The 25,513-nt window shown below is 39.6% G+C and overlaps 1 protein-coding gene across 1 annotated transcript in view; it reads right to left on the bottom strand.

The window, feature by feature from the left end:
• Positions 1–14,653, bottom strand: part of MUSK (muscle associated receptor tyrosine kinase) — a 62,712-nt gene extending 48,059 nt beyond the window's left edge. Inside the window, exons 1-5 of the mRNA XM_070736245.1 lie at positions 14,575–14,653; positions 11,254–11,380; positions 8,727–8,878; positions 4,779–4,906; positions 3,138–3,279 (exon numbers count right to left, since the gene is read on the bottom strand). Coding sequence (XP_070592346.1) covers positions 3,138–3,279; positions 4,779–4,906; positions 8,727–8,878; positions 11,254–11,380; positions 14,575–14,653 — 628 coding nt within the window. The remainder of the gene's footprint in view (positions 1–3,137; positions 3,280–4,778; positions 4,907–8,726; positions 8,879–11,253; positions 11,381–14,574) is intronic.
• Between the last annotated feature and the right edge of the window lie 10,860 nt (positions 14,654–25,513).

Raw genomic sequence — 25,513 nt, 5'->3', positions numbered from 1 at the left:
GGACAATTAGCCAGGTACTTCCAGTCCTAAATAGGTAACAGCTGGGTTTGGGTGTGGTTCTCCCCAGAAAGGCTGAAAAGGCAGACCCACCCTTCCTGTATTGTGGAGTATTATCTTTGGGAGTCCTGGGACCTGGCTGTGATCTTTGACGTCTCTGATTCTGGCTTGTGGCCTTGAAGGCTGAAACCTTGGGGAAAAAGGTGTGGGGGCTTATTCTCTACAGTGGTGTGTGTGCCAGCAAGAAGTCTGCTGTATTGTCTGGCCGTCAGGACTTTGCTGTGAAGCCTCATAGCCTGCCTGTTGGGAAGAACAGGTTTTTCTCTGTGTTTATTTTTCAAACTATAAAGTGCTTTTGCTTTTACCAGCGTGTCTGGCTGCTTTTTCCAGTTGGTGTTGAAGTCTGGGGGCACCCAGACAGAACAGTATCTATATAAATCTGCTGTACTAAATGAACTCATTTTCCACATATGAAAAATATATCGCAGCAAATTCCAAAAGTCAAGTTCATTCAAGGATAAGATTGGTTCAAATTACCTTCCCTAGGAAGTGTGTAAGGAAGTTCTTTTAATGCTAGAGCTGACTTTTATATGATGCATTTAAGGAGCTCAAATGTAGATTTAAATGTGGAGTCTTACCTGTTGGCTTGGTTCTCAAGTATATCCAATGAATCTGTGCATCAGATGAAATAGACTACAGTTCAGGAACGAGCAAGCCCTACTAAATCTAAGATTCCTTAAAAGGTTTTTTTAATGGCTTTTCCCAGCAACTTCAAATAAATAACAAAACTCTCCTAAAAGTTATTGGCTAAGAAAAATAAACTTAACCCAGTTGCTAGCCTTCAAAATGTAACAGCGGCCTTTAGATAAATTTCCTTTTATTTAATTCTCCAGGCTGCATGGCTGGAAAGATCTGAAGTAGGAAATATTTACAGGAGAGGACCTGAAATCTTATTTGGATTGGGAATGGGAGACTGCAGTACTGCCACCCCGAGTCTGCGGAGAGGGGCGGCATACAAATCTAATAAATAAAATAAATAGTAATTGTTGAGTGCACGAAATTCACTTGCTTAAAAAAAAACAAGCACAAATCAGAAGGAAATTGTACAAACAGGATCATAGAAGAATGGTGTCCCGGTTGTACCCATTTTGACTAAAGTGACTAGACGTCCCGCTTTCAGTGGGACAGTTATGCTTTATGATAATTTGTCCCGAGTCCCACTCCGTTTGAAAAATGTCCCACTTTTTTTCCTCCCAACCAGCCCTCTTGGGAAGAGGCTGGAGGGAGGGGATTCCAGGCTCTCCACTGCTGCCTTCCCTCCCCACCGGAGAGAGAGTGAAAGATAGAGGGAGGGAGGAAGAGAGAAAGAGAGAGAAAGAAAGATGACAGAAGAAAGAGAGAGAAGGAGGAAGGGAGAGAGAAAGAGAGAGAAAGAGAGAGAAAGGGAGGGAGGAAGAAAGAGAGAGAATAAGAAAGAGCCACTCTGAGTCTTCGGAGAGTGGTGGCATACAAATCTAATAGATAGATAGATAGATAGATAGATAGATAGATAGATAGATAGATAGATAGATAGATAGATAGATAGATAGATAGATAGATAAAGAAATAGAAAATTTGTTTGCATTTTTTTTTTTTTTGCCAAGAGCTCAGTGGTGTACCTCTTTACCAATGCTAAAATCTGGTCACTTTAATTTTGACTACAAGTAGTATTAAGTATTTTTCAATTAAATGAGATCTTAATTTTATTCTGCTGTATAAATGGATTCATTGGGAATACCTAAAACAATAATCCTGTCTGTGGAAGCAAATAGTAGAAAAGGAAGGAACACTGTGAACCTTTATATACTTTTAGTCACAAAAGTTGCATTCAAAATAAATGATGTTAGAGTGCTAGAAACAAGAAGAGCATTTCATTATTTTATATATGGCTTTAGTATATGAAAGTCCATATAGAGCCAGCAGAGAAGAATCCAGATCCTAAAAGCTGCTGGTGTGGTATTTTCTTTCTTTTTTTCTTTCTTTCTTTCTTTCTTTCTTTCTTTCTTTCTTTCTCTCTCTCTCTCTCTCTCTCTCCTCCTCTCTCTGTTTCTCTGTCTCTTTTTATTTCTTTGACTTAAGTATCTTGCCGAGGCAATTCTTGGCAAATTACAATTATGCCTAAATGCTGTTATATAAAAAATCTTCAAACTATGAAGTTCTGTACTATATTTTAGATTGCATGATTGTATACAATATGTATTAATGTATATAATGCTGCTAATGACACCCATTTCTATTGTGGCTAAGTCATTAATGAGGTACATTATTCATTCACTTGGTTGGAAGATTAAAAATATCAGTTTTTGATAGGATGCACTAAATCTTCCAGAATTTTTCTGCAGTGTGATTGATGGCCAAGCTGGCTGAGATTTCTGGTGTTAAAATCCAACATCACTGGAAGTCATCCAGTTAAGAGAGACAAATCTAAGTATTCATAGAAGCAGAACTAGAGCAAGCCAACAGCGGATATCAGTCCTGTCATTCAGAATAATGTATCACATATATCCAAATATATTACCCCGTGCATATATGAATATGCAAATAGTCTTGGAAAAGCCATAAATATTATCCCATGGGAAGCAAGGCTATAAGATAAATGCCCAAATGTATATCTTTTAGAATACCGAACTGGGGTGGCACAGTGGTTAGACAGGCTACTTCAGTTAACTGCTAGCTGTAGTTCAGCAGTTCAAATCTCACCACTGGCTCAAGGTTGACTCAGCCTTCCATCCTTCTGAGGTGGGTAAAATGAGGACCCAGATTGTTGGGGGCAATATGCTGATTCTGTAAATTGCTTAGAGGCTATAAAAGGACTATGAAGTGATATATAAGTCTAAATGCTATTGCTAGAAGTATGTTTATTCAGAATTCACCATTCACCCAGATTCCTTGCAGACAGACAAACAAACCCCTTGGTAAGAAGGCCATTAGATCATTGATTAGATTTGCTTGTTTGTTTCTAGTCACTCATAGATTCAAAGCTGGGCTCAAAGACTTCCGTTTTTGTCCTGAACATTCACAAAAATACATTTGCAGTACGGATGTCAGATGAATGCAGATTCTGTATTTGAATGATCACATCACCAAACATGACCACTCACCTTCCACTTCCAGAATTACAGGTTTAGAGTAGGCTGTCCCAAGGCTGTTCTTTGCCACACAGCGATAGTGTCCACCATCTTCCTTCTGCACATTATGAATCCTTAAACTGCCTGATTCCAGAATAGCAATTCGAGAATTTTCCTGCCACAAAATATAACGTGAAATGATGCAGAATATATCTTGGTGACCCAGATGGATGTATTTATTTGTTTGATTTATATTCCTATTTCATTTGTATAATTTGAGGCAGCTTACACAATGCTCCTTCCTAGTTTCCCCGCAACAGCCACCTTGTAAAATGATTTGGGTTGATTGGGTCAAAGTCACCCAACCATTTTTTTCCCCCGGCATAATTTTTTTTTATTTTTCTCCACCATAGAATAAAAACAATGTATAACTTCAAACACTACATCAATGCTTATAATCAAACATATACATTTTTTCCTTTTTATTAATCATTCAATGGAGGCTCCTATATCTCTTTCCTTATCTAAAGTTTATTCAATATTATAAAATATTAAACCTCTAAAAAAGCCCTATCTGGTATTGGACCAGAATACCTCCGGAACCGTCTTCTGCCGTACGAATCCCAGCAGATAATAAGGTGCCACAGAGTTGGCCTTCTCCAGGTCCTGTCGACTAAACAATGTTGTCTGGTGGGGGAAGAGCCAGGGGAAGAGCCTTCTCTGTGGCGGCCCCAGCCCTCTGGAATCAACTCCCCCCAGAGATCAGAACTGCCCCCACCCTCCTTGTCTTTCGCAAATTGCTTAAGATCCACCTGTATCGTCAGGCATGGGGTAATTGAGATATCTCCCCAGGCTTATATAGTTTTATGTATGATATGCTTGTGTTGCATGGTTTTTAAATGATGGGTTTTTAGATACTTTTTAATATTAGATTTGTTTACATTGTCACATTGTTACTATTATTGTTGTGAGCCGCCCCGAGACTCCGAAGAGGGGTGGCATACAAATCTAATAAATAATAATAATAATAATAATAATAATAATTATTATTATTATTATTATTATTATCTAATAGAGATGTTATATATATATATATGTATATGTCCCATAATATTATACATTATCTTTTTAAAGGTTATATATGTTTAAACTGACATGAATAACTAAATTTTGTGTTATATCATTGCATAGTGCTACCACCATTTCTTATCTTAGCCACCTGGGTTCTAATATTTAACTCTCAACTCTCATGTATTAGTTTTTCCAAAAACAGCTAATTATTAAAACATAAATATCTTTTAACTTTCTATCCAGTAATAAAATTTCCCCCCAATTTTAAAATAATCAGAATCTTATTTGCCTTTATGTTTTAAAGTCAATCTATTCATCTCTGCGCAGTCCATAATTTTTCTCAAAACTTCCCTTGCAGTTGGTAATCTATTTAGTTTCCAATTTTATGCATATACAATCCTCGCAACCCATTACTATATGTATAATTAAGTATGCTTCTTCTTGGTTTTTATATCTAAGATTAGACTAGAAAGCACAGATTCTAGATTTCTGGTCTAGTACTTTAATCACTCATCCTCTCTATGAAATAATAACTAATGCAATGTTTTTTCTCAGACCAGCAAAAAAAGATACAGGTTGTAATGAAATACTTCCAATACTCACCTTTATCACATTTTCTCCTTTGATCCAGGAAACTGAAGGCTTGGGATTTCCCATTGTAGTGCATGGGAAAACGGCCTTTAATCCTTCAATGATTTTCAGATTTGAAGGTGGACGGGTTATTTTCGGTTCTAGTTTTAAAGATCAAAATGAAACGGAGCCCAGAGTCAAATATACTAAAGAAGTGGTGACCAAACTTTCACATAGGGCAATCTTGGCAACTTTAAGACTTGTGGACTTCAACTCCCAGAATTCCCCAGCCAGCATATTGAAGTCCACAAGTCACAAAAGTTGCCAAAGTTGGAAACCTCTGTGCTAAAGTCACATTATACTATTACAAAACAATAGGTCCATTTTGTCATCAACATCCATACTCGCTTCTAACAAGTAACGAAAGAGCAATGGAGCTTGCTATTTTCCAAACACTTATAAAGAGATGGAGGAAAAGCCTTTCAAAGGAGAGTAGAAGCAGGGAACTCAATAATCTCCAAGTTTGGAGGAAAATATACGTAGAGGGATCATGAAAATTCAGGAAAGGTTAACTAAGATTTCAACTTCAACATTATGAGGAAAGAATTACAGGCTGGTGCAGGGATAACATCAATGTTGCCACTGCTCAAAAAGCTTAAGCTAGTACTTATTTCATAAATAAAGACAGGATGGTAGAACAGCAAACAGAATGTAAAATAAAACTTTATATATATTTTTTCTAAAAATTTAACAGAGGATTTAAATCTTGCTCTGAAGTCAATTCTTACGTTGCCCAGATTTTTAGAAGCATTCCTAATTTAAACTGTTGGTATTGATCCCCTGGGCCATGTATTGAAAAACATGATTACAATTTATATATTTATGAGCTCAGAGCAACCACGCTATCAAGATCTGCTAGGTTTCTTTGTTTCAGAATGGCCATCTTACATTTCAGTGTTTTCGCCATCTAGCTCCTCCTACTCTATGGTATCAATTCCTCTATTGAGCTATGCTTGGAATATGATCTCCTTATATTTACATGTAATTTTTTCTTCTTAATTATCTTTATGAAGCTGGAAAAACTTCATGAGTAACCGTACCAGATACCTACTGAAATACAGTAGAGTTAGGATTAGGTAAATTAGATAAATTGCTTTATAGCAAGTAGTCTTTGACTTTCAAGTGTTTGCTTAACAATAGTTCAATGGTACAATGGTATAGGAAAAAGTGACTTATAACCTGTACTGACACCTACAACTGCCCTGTGGTCACATGATTTCAATTTGGAGGCTAGAAACCAGCTGACCTTTAAGATCAGATGCATTGTCTTGTGCTCAAATGATCATGTTTTAGCAATAGCATTTACACTTATATACTGCTTCACAGTGCTTTATAGCCTTCTCTAAGCGGTTTATAGAGTCAGCATATTGCCCCCAACAATCTGGGTCCTCATTTTACCCACCTCGGAAGGATGGAAGGCTGAGCCAACCTTGAGCCGATGGTGAGATTTGAACTGGGGAACTATAGCCAGCAGTCAGCAGAAGCAGCTTTCAGTACTGCACTCTAACCACTGCACCACCAAGGCTCAATAGGAGGCTTGGATCACCAAGGATCAAGTTTTGGCATCAGAATTGTCAGCAAAAAAAAAAAAGTCCATTAGGGAAACTGGGATCACTTAATGATAATGTGATTTGCTTAACAACTGTGTATTTCGATTACTGACAGACATAAAAATTGTCACAAAATTAGGTCTGACTTGATTTAGGGCTGCAGTGACTTATGGATATTCTGGTGTGGTTGTAAATGGAAGACTACCTGTATACAGGTAGTCCTCAGTTTACAACTACTGGTATAATGCAGCCCAACATTTCTGTTGCTAAACAAGACAGTTATTAAGTGCCCCATTTACAACCATTCTTACTATAGTTGTTAAGTGAATCCCTGCAGTTGTAAAGTTAGTAATGTAGTTGTTAAGTGAATCTGGCTTCCCCATCCCATTGACTGTCGGAAGGTTAGAAAACATGATCACAGGTCCATACAGCAATCAAAACATGAGTCACTTGCCAAGTGTCTGAATTTTGATCACATGACCATAAGGATGTTTTAATGGTTATATGTGTGAAATAATCACTATTTTCAGTGTCATTGTATCTTCGAACCATCACTACACAAACTGTTATAAGTTGGAGACAAGTTATATCCATGCTGCCTTGCTCTCTTCTCACACATACATACATATATCCATACATGCAGAAGGAGAGTTCTAAAGGTGTTAGTTCAACCCAACACCAAACAAATCCTCAGAAAGCACCCATATTGTTCTCAGCTCAAGAGTCTCTGAGAAAATGGAGTCCAATGGGCACAGCCAAAATCCAGGAAACAATCCATGAGTCAAATGGATACATAGCAGAAGCACACAAGAACTGGACGCATTGTTCCAGCGACATCCAAGTCCTCAGGGTGGGATTAAGTAGGTGACACTGGTGCAAATCAAGGATTAGCTCAATCCTAGGTGATATTCCATTATGTTACCATACAAGGTAAAAGAAGGATGTAAGCATGTTAAAACAGTAATGAATGCCGAGTCATAGGGTGCAAACCGCAACCTGATTGGGCCAGAGCATTATAAAATGCAAAGCAACTTTACAATGATTCTTGGCTATTAGCTGTTAGTTGGTTGGCTGGAGCAGTTTTGGGCGTGAGTTAATTATTGAGTTAGAGCTGTAGTGTTGATATGGAGAAATCTGAATTGGTTTAGTATCTACATGTAAGTAAGCTTTACTGCATATAGTTTGTTCCTGTAAATAGAAGACTAAGACAGAAGATATTTTGAATGCACTGAAGAGTAAAACCATTTACTACTATTTTCTACAAAAGTGTCATCATTATTTCTCTGCACTGGTTCCTAAATTGCCACACTATAAATTCTGGTATCATTTCAAGTCCTGCTGCGTAGCTCTCTATATGCAAACAAACTCTTCATGAGGGGTGAGGCTGCCTCCTCCTGAAGAGTCTAGCCAACCAGCATTCCTCCTCCTACCTCCTATCTGCCCTGCATGTCCTTGGATTGGGAGGAGGTGTGAGCACCACTGTCGCGGTTTGTGAAATTATTAAAGTCTGTTAGGGCCTTAACCCCATGGAGATCGATGGATAAAAAAGCCTTTAGAGATTATTATTTTTAGGCTTAAATAAGAGAACCATCCTCTGCTACTATGTCGCGGTTTGTGAGTGATTAAAGTCCGTTAGAACCTTAACCCCGCGGAGTCGATGGATAAAAGCCTTTAGTCATTTGTTCAAACAAGATATATTATTTGTTCAAACAAGATATATTTATTGTAAAAATAGAAAATAAAACTTGTCTCGAGGGACAACTCAAATATACGTCTTTACATAATGGAGGATAGAAAGAGAAGAGAGTGAGGAATGAAGAAGAAGGAAGTGACTTGGCAGGATATTGCATCATAATAGGAGGGTCTTAATAAAGCACACACAGTTAATTCTTTCATTACTGAATGTCTCTGAGAGGCTGTCAATATTCAGCGTGACAACCACCACCTTCTCCTCATTGTTAATGGGTGGCTCCTGGTCCTTGCCAGGAGCTTTCTGGCCAACTCGCTGCTGCTGTGGTTCACCTCATTCAACCGCAGTCTGTCGCTCATCTGATTGACCCAGCTGAGGCTCTTCCATCAGGCTAGCACTCTCTGAGCCCTGATCTGGGTCGTCACACGACTCCACGATTTCCTCTGCCAACTCCAACTCCAATTCCTCCTCTGAACTCATGTCCAGATTGAGGTCCAGGAGCAGATCCATGACAGTATCATTTTACTATTGATATTAGATTGCACATATTGAAAATTTGACTTGTACTTTGCTTAAATTTAAATTCATACAAAATAAAAAATATTAGCATTCAAGTAAAATATTGCCATATTTTCTTGCTTTCAGTGACTTTTAATTCAGCAAAAGGATAAGTATACTCACTCATTTTCACTTGTAATGCCCCACAGTTTTCTGCTTCTATTCCTACACCATTGTTTGCAGTACAACAGTATATCCCATCATCGCTATCTTCCACACTCAGAATAGTTAGGAGTTGCCCATTTTCTCGTATGGCATACCTAGTATCAAAAAGTCTGAGAACATATTAAGTTTATTTAAAAGTGCAAGCCTGAACGTACATTTCTACACACACACACACACACACACACACTTGGCCTTTACAATCCAAATAATTGGCTTCAAAAGGTGGGGCCCTTCTGAAATGTTTGCCATACCCCGATTACTTCTGCAAGCAAAGCTTTTTATCTGACTATTGTCTACTCTGCAGCTGTTCCTCTTGTCTTCCCATGTCATTTCCAAATAGAATAAATAGAATGGAACAACAGAGTTGAAAGGCACCTTGGAGATCCTCTAGTCCGACCCCCTGTTTAGACAGGAAACACTACACCACTTCAGACAAATGGTTATCGAACATCTTCTTAAAAACTTCCAGGGTTGGAGCATTCACAACTTCTGGAGGCAAGCTGTTCCACTGATTAATTGTTCTAACTCTGTCAGGAAATTTCTCCTCAGTTCAAAGTAGCTTCTCTCCTTGATTAGTTTCCATCTGTTGCTTCTTGTTCTACCCTCAGGTGCTTTAGAGCAGTGGTCCCCAACCTTTTTTCCACCAGGGACCAGTTTCAGCAAGACAATTTTTCTATGGCCCGGTGGGGGCGGAAAGTTGGTTTAGCTTATCGTTCCATTGTCTCTCTCCCCCCCCCCTTTTTTAATTTTGCGGGGGAGTTGAGGTGACAGAGGGAGGAAGGGTAGGAGGGGGCGGTTTCCTGTCTCTTTCCCCTCCTGTTCACTCGGGACCGCCGTTTGCCTTTCAGCAGTTCCAGAGGACACACACACACCCCGTTCCAGCTGGGATTGCAGCAAGGAATCCCAGAGCAGGGGGAGGTGCCTCCACGGACACAGTCACCTTCCTTTGCGATCGCTGCCTGCTTGGAGCGCCCACCAGTGCCAGGTCTGGTAATTTTCTTGCAGCAAGGAATCCTTCCAAAAGAAAATTACCAGAGCTGGTGGTGGGGGTTTCATGGTCACACACACACCCCTGGCTTCGCTCCCACCCAGGACCCCGGGAATAGGGTGGGGGAGCCTAGCAAAAAAAGAGCTGCACAATGCCAAAGCCTTTTCGTTTGAGCTGCAGGCAGAGCGAGGGCTTTGCAAGGGCTTCGCAAGGAGGAAATAGACCACTTTCGACGAGAGAAGAAAGACAGGAAAGGAAGAAAGCAAGCAAGCAAAGGTTCTCTGAGCCCGAGGCAAATGGCGGTCCCAAGTGAACGTGAGGGGAAAGAGACAGGAAACAGCTTGGCACTCGCCGGCTCCACAGCAGCTGCTGACTCCGCGGACCGGTGCAACATGCCTTGCGGCCCGGTACTGGTCCGCGGACTGGCGGTTGGGGACCCCTGCTTTAGAGAATAGCTTCATTCTCTCCTTTTTGGGGCAATCCCTGAGTTATTGGAACACTGCTATTATGCCTCCCCTAGTCCTTCTTTTCATTAAACTAGGCATACCTAGTTTCTGCAACCATTCTATATTTTTATTTATCACGCACTTATAAAAATAATGCATGAATTAAATTTATAGAATGCTATATAGGTGAATAGAATCAAGAGGGGGTGTACTGTTATGGGTAGAAACCAATACTGATATTTTCTGAGAGTACCCACACTCTACATAATAATAATAATAATAATAATAATAATAATAATAATAATAATAATAATAATAATAATAATAGCTGCAAAAAAATCACACAGACTGACTACAAGCATAGACATGATGCTGTGGCACAGATGATCCACTGGAACTTGTGCCGGGACTACCATTTACCAGTGGCAAAGAACTGGTGGGATCATAAGCCCGAAAAAGTGGTCGAAAATGAGCAAGCAAAACTACTGTGGGACTTCCGACTTCAGAGTGACCGAATTCTGAAGCATAACACACCAGACATTGTGATCGTGGAGAAAAAGAAAGTATGGATCATCGACATCGCAATCCCAGGAGACAGCAGCGTTGAGGAGAAGCAGCTAGAGAAATTAGTGAAATATGAAGATCTAAAAATCAAGCTGCAATGACTCTGGCATAAGCCTGTGAAAGTGGTCCCAGTGGTACTTGGCACGCTGGGTGCGGTGCCAAAGGATCTCAGCGGACATTTGAAAACCATTGGAATTAACAAAATCTCCATCTGTCAATTGCAAAAGGCCGCTTTACTGGGATCGGCAAACATAATTCGCCGCTACATCACGCAGTTCTAGGTGCTTGGGAAGCGCCCGACCGGTGATGAAATACGAAATCCAGCATAGTGATCTCGTTTGCTGTGTTGTACTGACATAATAATAAAAATAAATTTATTGTCATTGTCAAAACAACGAATTCTCATTGGCAACGAAAGTCGTATGACACCCAGAGACCAGTCCCACCATACATACAATTTACAGTCTTTTGTATATTCAATTCCTACCTGATAAGAATGTTATTACGTGTCCAAGTAATTTCTGCCTGGGGAAAAGATTTTACGACACACACAAAGGTGGCTGCCTCTTCAACCAGGGCATCAACAGTCTCAAGAGGGGTGGTGATGATTGGAGCTGTGACCAAAACAAAAAGACCACAAAGGCAGCATAAGAAAGTGAATAAATTTCACATTAGATCAGGGGTCTCCAACCTTGGCAACTTTGCAGAATTGTGGACTCCAACTCCCAGATTTTGTGGACTTCAACTCCCAATTACACTTGACAGAAAAATAGTCAAGATATAGAGCAAAGACATTCAAATAAATGCATGTATTCATGCATTATCTTATGCTGTCATTCTGGAATGTGAGACGGATTCTCAGCTTTACTATAGTACTCCTGAGTATTCCACACAACTTTGTAATTGTCATCCATTTCTGATTATTGTAATATCTGGACATTAAAAGACATTTTAAAGATGGCTTCATTTTCTGCGACCTCGTGCTGCAGATATGAAAGGAAGGTCTTCTTCTATATGGTTCCTCAGATATGAAAAATGGAAACTATATTCTTTCTCAATACATTCTCAGTACTTTCTGTTCTTGGAAAGGAATCCAGACCCTCCTTGTACCTATACCATTTCAATTTGAATTACGTTTGAAATCCTATTTTAAAGATTGTGACTATTTGTGTGGGGGGGTTTTGTTTCGTTTTTTAAATTAAAGCCATTTTGAAGGTGTTCTGCTGGCATGTTTCAACTGCCCATAATTACATGGTAATTAGTCCAAGAAGACACACACCACACAATAAAAGGAAAACCCAAAAGTTTTTATAAACAGAAAAACAGAAACAGCTCCCTTTTTAAATGTCAAAGGGATTTTCTGGTAAACACAAGGCACAGGTTAAATGCAATCCAATTGCTCACCCAATAACTGGGAAATTGAGTCCAATTCTAAAGTCCAGAGAGTCCACACACAATCTTGAACAGCACAAAAACCACGATCTTGAGGAAACAATGAATCAGATAAACTGCCATAAGGCTAAAACACCAAGCTGCACTTTTATCTGTAGCACTAATTACAGCAGCTCCTCCCAACCACAGGTGGCCTCATTTTCTCTTGTAATAATCCTTCAGTTGTTGTCTCCTATGCATCACTCTACGCATGCGTGGTTGTGTCATTAATTCTTGTTCAGAATCCAGGGATGATACAGATGATTGATCTCCTCCTGGGCTGTCTGCCAATCTCCCCTCTTCCCTGTCACTCACGCTTCCTTGGTCAGAGGAGGCTTTGTCGGCAGATTCCATCAGGAGCAAAACAGGCCTGTGGCATGTGGATGTTTCCCCCACATCCACCTGCACATTCCTTGGGGCAGGAGTTGGGCCAGAGCTAACCACAACAGAAGGCAGAATACAAATTGTTTTTTAAGTCAATAAAATTCTGAACAAAGGATTGCTAGTCAGGAACACCATTTTTTCTAACAGCAAAAATTGAGGTCAGGATGAATCACTGAATCACACTTCAGTGTAATTTAGCTTCATGACAGATGACAACTCTAGATCCAAGAGGAGACTATCTATATAGTCTGACACAGCCCAAGATAGTGCTGAACAACGCAATGATCACCTCCCTTAGCACAAACTGTTTGAAAAGATACAAGAAAGGCCTTTTAACTTTTTTCAATATTTATATAAGCAGGGATTTTTTATTTTATTGCACATACCTAATTTCTTAATCACTGGAAGCTCTCTCTGTATTACGTATTACATTAGCAGAGATAAATGTAACTCTGGTTAGATGGGTGGCCTAGCATGGTTTTGAAAATACATGATAATGTTTTCATACCACAAACCACATTTGTGTTTGCTGGATATCTAAAGAATTAATAAATTGTTTTGCTCTTGGTGGAAAATGACCTACTGCACATACAGTAATTGCCAAAGGGGGAAAAATAGTTCTTTAAAAGATATTGACTATTGTCCCTGGCATTTGGCATTCTTTCTGACACATGCCAATGGAGATGTTATGAGTAGAGAAGAGAATCCCCCCAAATTCATAACATTGTAAAATGCTACCATTCTCGTATCACTCTTCCTTTGTAAATACTCTTCAAAAATACTGAGATTGCAGCTCCTATTAGTGAAAGCCTCTCTGATCTGATTTGAAGATTTCCCTTTCTGGTCCATAGTTATATGAAATTTCAAATTTTCAACTATAGAGTAAAGATATGTATAAGATCCCTAAATTTCTCTTTGATGAGAGGGAAAGCAGCTTGATAGAAGGCAGAGCAAACAAAGAATTTAGCACTGTGGACTTATTCATCACATATATTTCAGTCTCTTTAAATCTCTTACAAACGAATATTGAAATAAGGTGGAATTCGTACATTAATTGTTGGCATTGTTGTAATCAATTTTTGTATTTGAGATTATTAAATCTATATAAAGAGAACCAGATTTTTTTTCCACCTGAGTACCTGTCTACAGTAGAGAAGAGGCATATGTTTCTGAGTCATTGTCATTTGGTCCTGCAAATATGTTTCATCGTATTCTGTATTTAAGTTCTTTTTTAAAAAAAAAAATCCATAAAAGGAGTATTAGAATGGAGTTGTTGTTGTTTTTTTCTTACAACAAATATTTCTAAACATAGTTAATGGCCCAATACAATTTATGATATAGATCAAGTGTTGAAAAAAGCAGCAAAGATTTTAAGAAATGGTGAAGCCAATTAATGATTACAACTGCAAACTGGATGCCAATTTATTTGGGAGTAAATTCCAGCAAGACTTCCAGTTTAATTGATCCGTAGAAGAGCTTGCTGTGTATTCACCTAGTTGTCAGCAACATGACCTTAATGGGCCTTCCTTGCAAGCAAAAATGCAGAAGGCTATCCTCAAAAATTCTAATAAGAACATTAATCAAGGAGATATATATACTGTATATATATTATGTCACTTCGTACACGCATCTGCCTCACTCACATTCTTCAAGCATCTCTGTATCTATGCATATTTACTTAGAAGTCCCTGGATTTATTCCCAAGTAAACATTCAACATTGCTGGCTGTTTATATTTGGAAAACTGTTTTTGATGCATACTATAAACAAAAAACCTACACAGGGAAATTGGTCAAAGCACCAGTCACCGTGATATGTACAAACAAGAATTGCTCAGTTCCTCCATGGTGGGGATTCTCCAAAGGCAATTACAGATGCGCTCACAAGCATAACCAGCTCATATACACAAATCCCAGGAGGTTATAGGTCCGAGATCAAAAATAAATATATAACCAGTGGCAAAGCGAAGAGGTGACCCATTATTTATACCTTACCTTTAGGGAGCTTCGCTGTCAAAGAGAAGGCAGCCAGGGTAAAGATCTGTATGAGAGGAATGTTTAACCAATATTTCATGATTTATCCGGAGAGGGTTGAGGGAGAGGATTTGTCCCTTTTAGCCAAAGATAGGCATTTTTGTCTTCTTGGTTGCTTAGTTTTAAAGCATGGTTTGTGGTGAAGCTCTCCTCAGACACTGACCCGTGGGTTCCAAGTATAAGCAGGAATCTTCCGACTTGGCTGCGGTGATGGACGTGGCCAGCTGCTGTGCTTCAACGTCAGTCAGCATCAACAATGTGGAGGGCTCATGAAACAAGAGAGCACAAATCCCCTGGGAATGCCTTTTTGAACAAACAGTGGGGAGTACACAATGCCTCGATGCCTTTCTAAAATAATAGCTTGGTCACGGGCCAATAAAACATGTTGCGCTTCTGCCTCATGTAAGAGTGCACTCATCTGGAGAACTTCTTACCTTCTTAAAGCCTCCTCTGGATGGACCAAAACAAAGATCTAATTTTTTCCTGGATCTTCCTGGATGCTTATAAAGTCTTACTACTTGATTTTATTTATTATTTTATTTATTTATTACTTAGATTTGTATGCCGCCCCTCTCCGAAGACTCGGGGCGGCTCACAACATGTAGAAACAAATCATAAGCAATCAGACAAATTTAAAATATTTAAATATTTAAAAACCCCATATGCTAACAGACACACACACAGACATACCATGCATAAATTAAACGTGCCCAGGGGGAGATGTTTCAGTTCCCCCATGCCTGACGGCAAAGGTGGGTTTTAAGGAGTTTACGGAAGGCAGGAAGAGTAGGGGCAGTTCTAATCTCCGGGGGGAGTTGGTTCCAGAGGGCCGGTGCCGCCACAGAGAAGGCTCTTCCCCTGGGGCCCGCCAACCGACATTGTTTAGTTGACGGGACCCGGAGAAGGCCCACTCTGTGGGACCTAATCGGTCGCTGGGATTCGTGCGGCAGGAGGCGATCTCGGAGATGTATCTCTTGTCTGAAACTATTTGCTCGCACTGGCTAATACTGTAAACTAGTGTCTCCTAACGTTTTGGGCACCAGGGACCAATTCTGTGGAGAGTTTTTTTCTGTGGAGCGGAGGGGGCATAGTTTCATGTGCTGCCTGCATGCCACACATGGGGCTTCTCTTGTTTGTGTGGTTTCTGGCATGGCACAGACCGGAGGGGAGGGTGTTGGGGACCCCTACTATAAAATCAAAGATCATAGATTTATTTCATTATTTTGCTGGGCTTTTACTGTATGTTGCTGCCATATAACCAACTCTAAGGAGCATACATACCCTATTCCAGTGATAGTGACCATTTCTTTTAGTTCATGTGCCAAAATAGGGTGTGTAGTAATGGACTGCTGCCCCCACCGTACGGACAATGCAGTGGGGGTAGTAAGTTTATGCACTATTTATTGAATATTTAATAGTTTTTTTCATTGTCCTTCCTTCTCTAGTATCTTAGTATGATCCTTAGTTACTTTTAAAATAGAAAATAATTAAATAGTATCTTTTTACTCATAAACCCTTTAATCATTTTAATCATTATCTAGAACTGAACTTTTATAGCAATTAAAGAAAATTGATCTACCTGCATAATCTGTTATCATACTGAACTTTGTGGGTTCAGTAGAAAACTTTCAAATGTTACTGTGCTCCTCAACCAATAATTATCATTTGTCTATCATTTGTCCTTTTTGTGGATATTCAAATAATGTGACTTAATCAACTGAAAAAGAGTCCAAGCACCTATTTTAAATGTATCTTGATCGGTAAGCCACTCCCACCCAGTCACATGACCTTTAAGTCACCCCTCAGTCATATCCCGAATCCCAGCGACCAATTAGGTCCCACAGAGTTGGTCTTCTCCGGGTCCCGTTGACTAAACAATGTCGTTTGGCGGGATCCAGGGGAAGAGCCTTCTCTGTGGCATCCCCGACCCTCTGGAACCAGCTCCCCCCAAAGATCAGAATTGCCCCAACCCTCCTTGCCTTTCGTAAGCTCCTTAAAACCCACCTCTGTTGTTAGGCATGGGGGAATTGAGATACTCCTTTCCCCCCAGGCCTATACAATTTATGCATGGTATGTTTGTGTGTACGCTTGGTTTTAATAAGGGTTTCTAGTTATTTTAAATATTAGATTTGTTATATGCTGTTTTATTATTGTTGTTAGCCACCCTGAGTCTACGGAGAGGGGCAGCATACAAACAAATAAATAAATAAATAAATAAATAAATAAATAAATAAATAAATAAATAAATAGTCAAACCACTCCTACCCAGTCACATGACCATCAAGCCATACCCACAGGGTGGCAGTAAAAAGTTTGGCAGCCCATCACTGGGTGTGTGCATGTGCTACCATGCGCACTCATGTCAATACCCATTCCATCCCCCCATGCATGCATAGAATCACTCCCCCATCCCCGCGCAGGCACACAGGCCTCACTGAAGCCTGGGACAGTGAAAAAATGGCCAAATGGGCAAACTGGAAGTACAGAAAAATGGACTTCCAGTTTGCCCGTTGTGCTGTTTTTCACATTCTGGAACCTTTAGGGAAGCTTCCTGAAGCCTCATGGTGCGAAAAACTGCACAACAGGGAAACTAGAAGCCTGTCTTCCGGTTTGGAAGGAAAGGGAAGCCGCCGGAGGCCAAAACGTAGTTCTCCAGAGCTACTTCTTTTTCCACGGCCGTTTCGATTTGAGCAGTAGGAAAGGCCAGACGTGTCATGTGTGTTTGAGTAGATTTATTTATTTATTAAATTTGTATGCCGCCCCTCTCCATAGACTCGGGGCAGCTCACAGCAGTGATAGAAACAATGTACAATACAAATCTAATAATATGAAGTTAAAAACCCATAATTTAAAAAACATGCACACAACACACCATACATAAATTATATAGGCCTGGGGAAGATATTTCAATTCCCCCATGCCTGATGGCAGAGGTGGGTTTTGAGAAGTTTACGAAAGGCAAGGAGGGGGGGGCAATTCTGATCTCTGGGGGGAGTTGGTTCCAGAGGGCCGGGGCTGCCACAGAGAAGGCTCTTCCCCTGGGTCCCGCCAAATGACATTGTTTCGTCGACGGGACCCGGAGAAGGCCAACTCTGGGGGACCTAACCAGTCGCTGGGATTCGTGCAGCAGAAGGCGGTCCAGGAGATATTCTGGTCCGATGCCATGAAGGGCTTTATAGGTCATAACCAACACTTTGAATTGTGACCGGAAACTCTCCATCTATTCAAATAATGCCTGATCAGGACTTCAAAAAGTAAAAAGGGAAACGTAATGAGAAAATGAAAAAGAAATAGAGAAAGAAAAAAGAAAAAGCAACACATACTAATAAATAGTAACAAAGTAGCTTCCAATATTCGTAACAGCAGCTATAAGTATGTTTATACAGCCTCCATCTCTCCCCCACCACGTACACACTTAAGGTAACATTATCTTTTACTTCTTCCCATAATTTACCCTGTCTAATTATCAAATCCATAAATCAAGTTTTTTTCAGCAAAAACTTCACAAGTGGTCTAATTCAACATCATTTTGCATACCCTGAAGGCTAATTCCCATTGAATAGAGGAGGATCTAGCAGCCTTTCAGAAAAGCACTTAACATATATATCTATATTCAGAAATAGCCCCAAGGACAAATCTCCAGCACAGAATCTAAAACATTCAAAGGTCTTGAAAAGTAACCCACCTAACCACCCCCATCCCAAATGTCTGCACAAATTCAGGCGATCCCATCCCTTGACATTTGGGAGAGCAATTGGTGATTGTTGTTCCTGCGGATGGGAGGATAAACAGCCAGGGAATCCACAAATCTCCTCCCTTGCTTGTCCTGAGCCAATACCAGCCCTATTAGTGTACCAGATTACAATTCGGCCATCAGGACAATGCAATTTATGTTAACATAGTTTTGTACATGATTGGAGTATTAAAGCAGCTGTGAGGGAGAACCTTAGACATAACAATGTTATTCATGATGCTAGAAACAGCTGTGGTAAAGTGTCTGATAAGAGGAACATAAATTAAGGGGATTCTTTAAAAGCAAGGTGATTAATAACTAATACAGTTCAAATCAGTTTTTAAAGTTAAACATACGATAAAGAATTAAGGGGCGTACATAAGTGCATCAGAGTGCCTACCGTCCCCTCTTATATATCTTCTCTTCTATCCCTATATCTTTTTCTGCTATCCTCTCATAGTTATATTTCACTCCTTTATTTTCTCCTCTATTCCCCCTTTAATACATTCTACCTGATTATATCCTCTATAACCCTCATTGTGTATTATTGTGTATTGGACAAAACAAATAAATAAATTAAATAAATAAAAGAATAAAATAAAATATATTGTGGAATATAATTGCTTACGTATCTGATCACATGCTGTATGCAATAAAGTTTTTGCTTCATCAGAATTTGCTTTACTGGATGAAATTAAAACCAACAAATATTATTATACTCGAGTACAAACAAAATTTGTCAGTTTAAGTCCTGAAGCAAATTGTAAAAACAGAGTCATGTCTTGGAAATAGAGTCTGAAGTTTGCAAGGCTAAAGGAAGTAGAAGAGAGTTTTAGAAATTGCTGCCTGTGGATATAGAATGGCTTTTCTTTTAATTGAGCTTGCCGGCAGCTGTTCCTGTGAACTTAGAAATGATATATTCTTTATGCAGGATAAAAATCTAAACCTGCTAGCCTGTTCACAATAAGTAAAATATTTGCTTTATATAAAATAAAAATAATGAGTCAATCTAAATACTATTTGCTTATTGGGTTTTTTTTGTTTTATAAAACTTTAAATAATACAAAAATATCTTGCCATGCACTGTTATTTTTGATTCCATTTCAAAAACCTATTTGCTTTCTGAATAAATAAAACCCAAATGTAAGTCTTTAAACTATAATCTTTAAACATTTTTAATTATAATTCATTACATAGACAGATGTTTAGACTGCTTTTTTTATTTAATTAGATTTCTATGCCGCCCTTCTCAAGGTGACTCAGGGCGGTGTACAACAGTAAATAGAATAGAATAGTATAGAATTTTTATTGGCCAAGTGTGATTGGACACACAAGGAATTTGTCTTGGTGCATATGCTCTCAGCATACATAAAATAAAATATACATTTGTCAAGAATCATGTGGTACAACACTTAATGATTGCCATAGGGGTCAAATAAGCAATGAAGAAGCAAATAACAATACATAAGAAATCCAATAACTATAAAAATATGAAAATTTACTAAAACATTTTAAAAGACCCCATGTACACTCACACACATTCACCCAATCCAATCATATCCCTTCCCAAGGGTCTGGGATAGGAAAATATTGTTGTTTGAGGGGGTTACAAGTATTGTCACAAAATATAAGCTGTTCCAAAAATGCTGACTTTTGCATTTGATTGAGGAGGGATTTGTCAGTGTCAATGCTCCAGCTGTGTTAGGATTTGGATTATTTGTGCCTATTATTGTTGGTACTATCTTTGCTTTCTTTTGCCACAATTGTTTCACTTCTGTTTGCAGGTCTTTCAATTTTGGGATTTTTCTTCATTTCTTTCTCTTTTATCCTGTTGTACTGCCATCCCCACTGTACAGCAATGTTTTTTAACTACAATTGTTAGGTTTTGGGGTGTTGTATGGCAGGTGTTTACTTGGATTCTAAAATCTTAGAGCACTTTAGCTTCTTTATTTTCTATTACTTTGTCTATATTGTGACCTCATCAGTTCTTCTGGCAGACAAATAATATCTCTTGCAAATATTCCAAAGCACCATAGTTGCTACTTTGTCATGCTGTTTTTTCTAGTCGTTCTGTGCAATTTTCTTGAAGCAGATAACTAGGTGGTTCACTGTTTCCTCAGATGATGATAATTATTATCATCAGCCGAACAAAGGAATGATGTTTTCCCAAATTTTAAATTCATAAGCAAACAAGATGCTCCCATCTATAACAACAAAGCAGATATAGGTACAGTTCTATAGGAATGGGAAATAGGATTAAATACTGTTCATGCTCTATTTGTGTATATATGCAGAATGCAGCTGCAAGAGCAATCATGGGCTTTCCTAAATATGCCCATGTTACACCAACACTCCGCAGTCTGCATTGGTTGCCGATCAGTTTCCGGTCACAATTCAAAGTGTTGGTTATGACCTATAAAGCCCTTCATGGCACCGGAACTGATTATCTCAGGGACCGCCTTCTGCTGCATGAATCCCAGAGACCAGTTAGGTCGCACAGAGTGGGTCTTCTCTGGGTCCCGTCAACTAAACAATGTCACTTGGCGGGACCCAGGGGAAGAGCCTTCTCTGTGGCGGCCCCGGCCCTCTGGAACCAACTCCCCCAGAGATTAGAATTGCCCCCACCCTCCTTGCCTTTTGTAAGCTGCTTAAAACCCACCTCTGCCGCCAGGCATGGGGGAATTGAGATACTCTTTCCCCCTAGGCCTTTACAATTTTATGCATGTTATATCTGTATGTATGTTTGGTTATTATAATAATGGGTTTTTAACTGTTTTTAGTATTGGATTATTATTATATGCTGTTTTATTACTGTTGTTAGCCGCCCTGAGTCTGCGGAGAGGGGCGGCATACAAATCCAATAAATAAATGAATGAATGAATGAATGAATGAATGAATGAATAAATACATAAATAAATAAATAAATAAATAAACAAACAAACAAACAGTACATAGTAGCAAAAAGAGTGGCATGGTGGCTCAGTGGTTAAGACCCTGGGCTTGTTGGCTGGAAAGCGGCAATCCAGGTTTGAAACCCGAGCGTCATGCAACAAGGTGTACTCCCGTCCTCATGCCAGCTCCTGTCAATCTAGCATGTAAATGCAAATAGAGAAATAGGTAGCACTTTGGTGGAAAGTAAATGCACTGTGACGTCATGCTGGCCACATGACCAGGGAGATGTCTTTAGACAGTGCTGGCTCAATGGCCTTGAAACAGAGATGGTGACCACCTCATGTAGTTGGCAATGACTAGTGGAGTGAAATCCTCAGAGACTCCTTTTGTTGTAGGCAAACCCAAACATTTTTGGCTCTACACATTTTCTTTCCTTCACAGAATTATGTGAAGTGCTTCCTGACTTTCTATTATTGCTTCCTCATCTGGTCAGTTTCTTTGTCATCAGATGGTAAACGTACATAGTGATTCCATTTTTACACTACTTATTTATAAAGATAAGTATTTTTTTAAAATATTTTTCCAATTTCTTTTCCTTAACATTATTATCTCTTGGAATAGCTACATCAGCCCACCAAACATGGTTCTCTTCCATAACAGCAACATCTGGCATGTTCCATAAACTTTTTGCTCTATCATTTTCTTTACCTATAATTTTATGTTCCTAGTCATTTTTATTGACCATGAATCTGTACTTCCTATATAAATGGGAAGAGCCTTCTCTGCGGGGGTGCCAGCCCTCTGGAATCAGCTCCCCCCCCCCCCCGCCGGAGATTCATACTGCCCCCACCCTCCTCACCTTCCATAAGAGTCTTAAGACTCATTTATGCCGTCAGACTTGGGGTCCCTTAGATTCTTGCCCCCTGGCCAATGAATGTGTTGAGAGAATGCTGAGCGAATGGAATGACTGTTTTTAATGGCTTTTGGGGGATTTTAGACTTTTACATTAATTAATTGGATCCAAGATATTGTATATTGCTTATTATATGTTGTGAGCTGCCCCGAGTATTCAGGGAGGGGCAGCATAGTCAGCAGTACAATAAATTTGCTACACCCAATTCTTATATGGTCAAGTGTTTCTTATCTTGGATATGCTTTTCCTATCTAGACTGGTCTTTTTTGTTTTAGCTTTGATGATATAGTGTGTGGTGCTTTTTCTTTGCTACTAAAAAGGATTCCTTCGGATTCCTTTCTTAATGTATCACATGGGAGAAAAATATAATTTCTTTGCTCTGAGATCTTAAAGGAAGCCTGACTGTATATGCTAATGTTTTCAAAGGTGTCAACTTTTAAGATGTGTAGACTTCAACTTCCAGAATTCCCCAGCCATAATACATGAATAGTGAAGTAAAATTCTCAGGGACTCAGGCAAATCCACAATGGGAAAACTGCTATACAGTAAAGTATTCTGATAGCTTCCAGATATACGTTCCAACAACTACGGCAAATGAACTGTAGATAGTCATTTAAAGTGCAAATGTCTGCAGGTTCAATACTCAATAAGAACTCTGAGCTCCATAGAATAATAATATATGGCTACCCGTGATCAGTGTTCCCTCTAATTTTTTTTTTGGGGGGGGGGGCGGAAAAGTATGGTGTCTGAGTGGCAGTCCCTTCGGGACTGGGCGGCACAGAAATAATAAATAAATAAATAAACAAAACAAACAAACAAACAAACAAATAAATAAATAAAAAACCCACCCTGTTTTGCCTCAGATAATTTCAAAATAAAATACTGTACTGTGTGTCTATAACAGTAAGCTCATAATAGGGCAACTATATCAATATCAAAATGCCACTAAAATAGTTGAGCTAGTTTCAAACTAGATTTTGATTTTCTTTCTCTCTTCCTTACTCCCATTCTTTTTCTTTCTCTTTTCCTTCCTCACTTTTTCTATCTGTTTCTCTCTCTTCCTCTCTTCCTCCTTCCCTCTCACTCTTTCCCTCTCGGCTTCTGGGCAGGTTTGGAAAACTCTGAGTTGATGATGATTTTTAAGTGAGCGATTGCTCACTGCTCAGCTTATAGGGAACTATGCCCGTGATGAAGGGTTCTCAATATAGATGAAATTAGCAAGGGAACAATGTAGATGCTGAGTCTTAATTCTATGTAGCTTATGTAGCTTACACCATAACAAAGGAATAGATGGGGATAATAAGAGTGAAGGAAAGCCCCAAAATTATTGTTCAGTTGAACATCAGCTAGCTCATCGTCACTTAATTCAGCAGTAAAGTCCAGAATGTTACAAAGGGCATTATTTTCTCAGGACAGTTTGCTAAAGAAAGATACTGTAGTCACTGTGGAAGTTTGGTATTCCTAAAGTGCCGACCTCATTTTTTTTTCTGCTCCTTTTTGAATCCTCCAAATACATCTGTACCCATTTATTTTATGTGCCTCTAGCAAATACTTACACAAGTTTGTCCAGAAAGAAGTTCTTATTTGTTCCATGGGATTTCTCCCAAGCGAACTATATACAGGATAGTAGTTTATTCATTTGACAAAATGATGGGCCCAGCAGTTGTGTGTTAGCTGGAAAACTCTAAACATGGGAGCTTCAAATTTTCCAAGTCTGGTGCCAGCGAGCGATCAGCAGGAAGGGGCAGTATTTGCTGCTTTTGCTAGTTTTGCTTTTTCTCCCCCACAGTAAGTAATGGGAAGAAAGGCATTTAAACCGGCGGGATTAAATATACTCAGTGTCTGGTTCAATGGTGAGGAGCCAAAGAAGAATCAGTTCTGCCTGACAGAAATCCACAATGTTTTCTTCTGGGTCTTTCAGGGGATTGGCGGGGGCTAAGAGGAATTCAAGGCTGCATTACATCCTCAAAACCCTGACACGTTTTTCCAAGCACAAGAGAGAGAAATTTTATCGTCACACTTATTCCCTTCATTCTTTCTTTTTTAAAATAAGACTTTATAAGTTTCAACAGGAAATGAAATACAGTGGTACCTCTACCTAAGAACGCCTCTGCTTACGAACTTTTCTAGATAAAAACCAGGTGTTCAAGATTTTTTTGCCTCTTCTGAAGAACCATTTTCCACTTCCAAACCTGAGCCTCCAAAACTGTAACTGGAAAAGGCAGGAAGAAGCCTCCATGGGGCCTCCCTAGGAATCTCCTGGGAGAAAACAGGGCCAGCAAAGGCAGGGAGAAGCCTCTGTGGGGCCTCTCTAGGAATCTTCTGGGAGGAAACAGGGGCGGAAAAGGTGGGGAGAAGCCTCCATGGGGCCTCTCTAGGAATCTCCTGGGAGGAAACAGGGTGGAAAAGGTGGGGAGAAGCCTCTGTGGGGCCTCTCTAGGAATCTCCTGGGAGAAAACAGGGCCAGCAAAGGCAGGGAGAAGCCTCTGTGGGGCCTCTCTAGGAATCTTCTGGGAGGAAACAGGGCCGGAAAAGGTGGGGAGAAGCCTCCATGGGGCCTCTCTAGGAATCTCCTGGGAGGAAACAGGGCCTCCACCCTCCCTGCAGTTTCCCCAATCGCACACATTATTTGCTTTTACATTGATTCCTGCGGGGAAAATTGCTTCTTCTTACAAACTTTTCTACTTAAGAACCTGATCACGGAACGAATTAAATTTATTAGTAGAGGTACAACTGTACAAGGAAACAGAAAGGGAGGGGGGAATTTCCTTGTCTGTTCTTTTTTCTTAGCTACTCCATTTATTCGTTCAACAACCTGATTGCTTGTTTTGTTGGATGAGTTTACTTGCCTAATGACATGTTGAATCGGTCAGTTGATCACAACAGGTTTCAGGTTTTTTAAATAAGTCATTGTCTCAATTCATTTCTTCATCATAAAGCTGCGCAGTCTTTCAATGGCATGCAATGAATTGATTCAGCTTATTCGGGATTCCGGTAGCTCTTTAGCTGAAACCATGTGAACAAAATCTCTCCCTAATTCAATCCGTTTTTCCAGATCAGTTTATCTGGAAGATGAATTGAATTAGGGAGAGACTTTTTCAGCAATAGGCTACTTGAATTCTTATACTGCAGATAAATCCCACCAAACTTCTCTGGAGCTCCCCCACCCCCAGTAAAGACGAGTGCTGAAAGGAAACCAACACTGAATTTAAGGTGACTGCCTCTTGCTAAAAGTTAGAGGTAGATTCTTCCCAGTTTGGACCAGTTTCCTGAACTGGTAGTGACCCACTGGTGACATTATGATGATATCAGAGAACTAGTTCAGTTGGTGACGGTCCATGGACACTGCCATCCTCTTGTTA

This window comes from Erythrolamprus reginae, chromosome 2, assembly GCF_031021105.1.
Source record: "Erythrolamprus reginae isolate rEryReg1 chromosome 2, rEryReg1.hap1, whole genome shotgun sequence".
Taxonomy (NCBI): Eukaryota; Metazoa; Chordata; class Lepidosauria; order Squamata; family Dipsadidae; genus Erythrolamprus; species Erythrolamprus reginae.
This window is presented reverse-complemented; position numbering and strand designations above follow the sequence as displayed.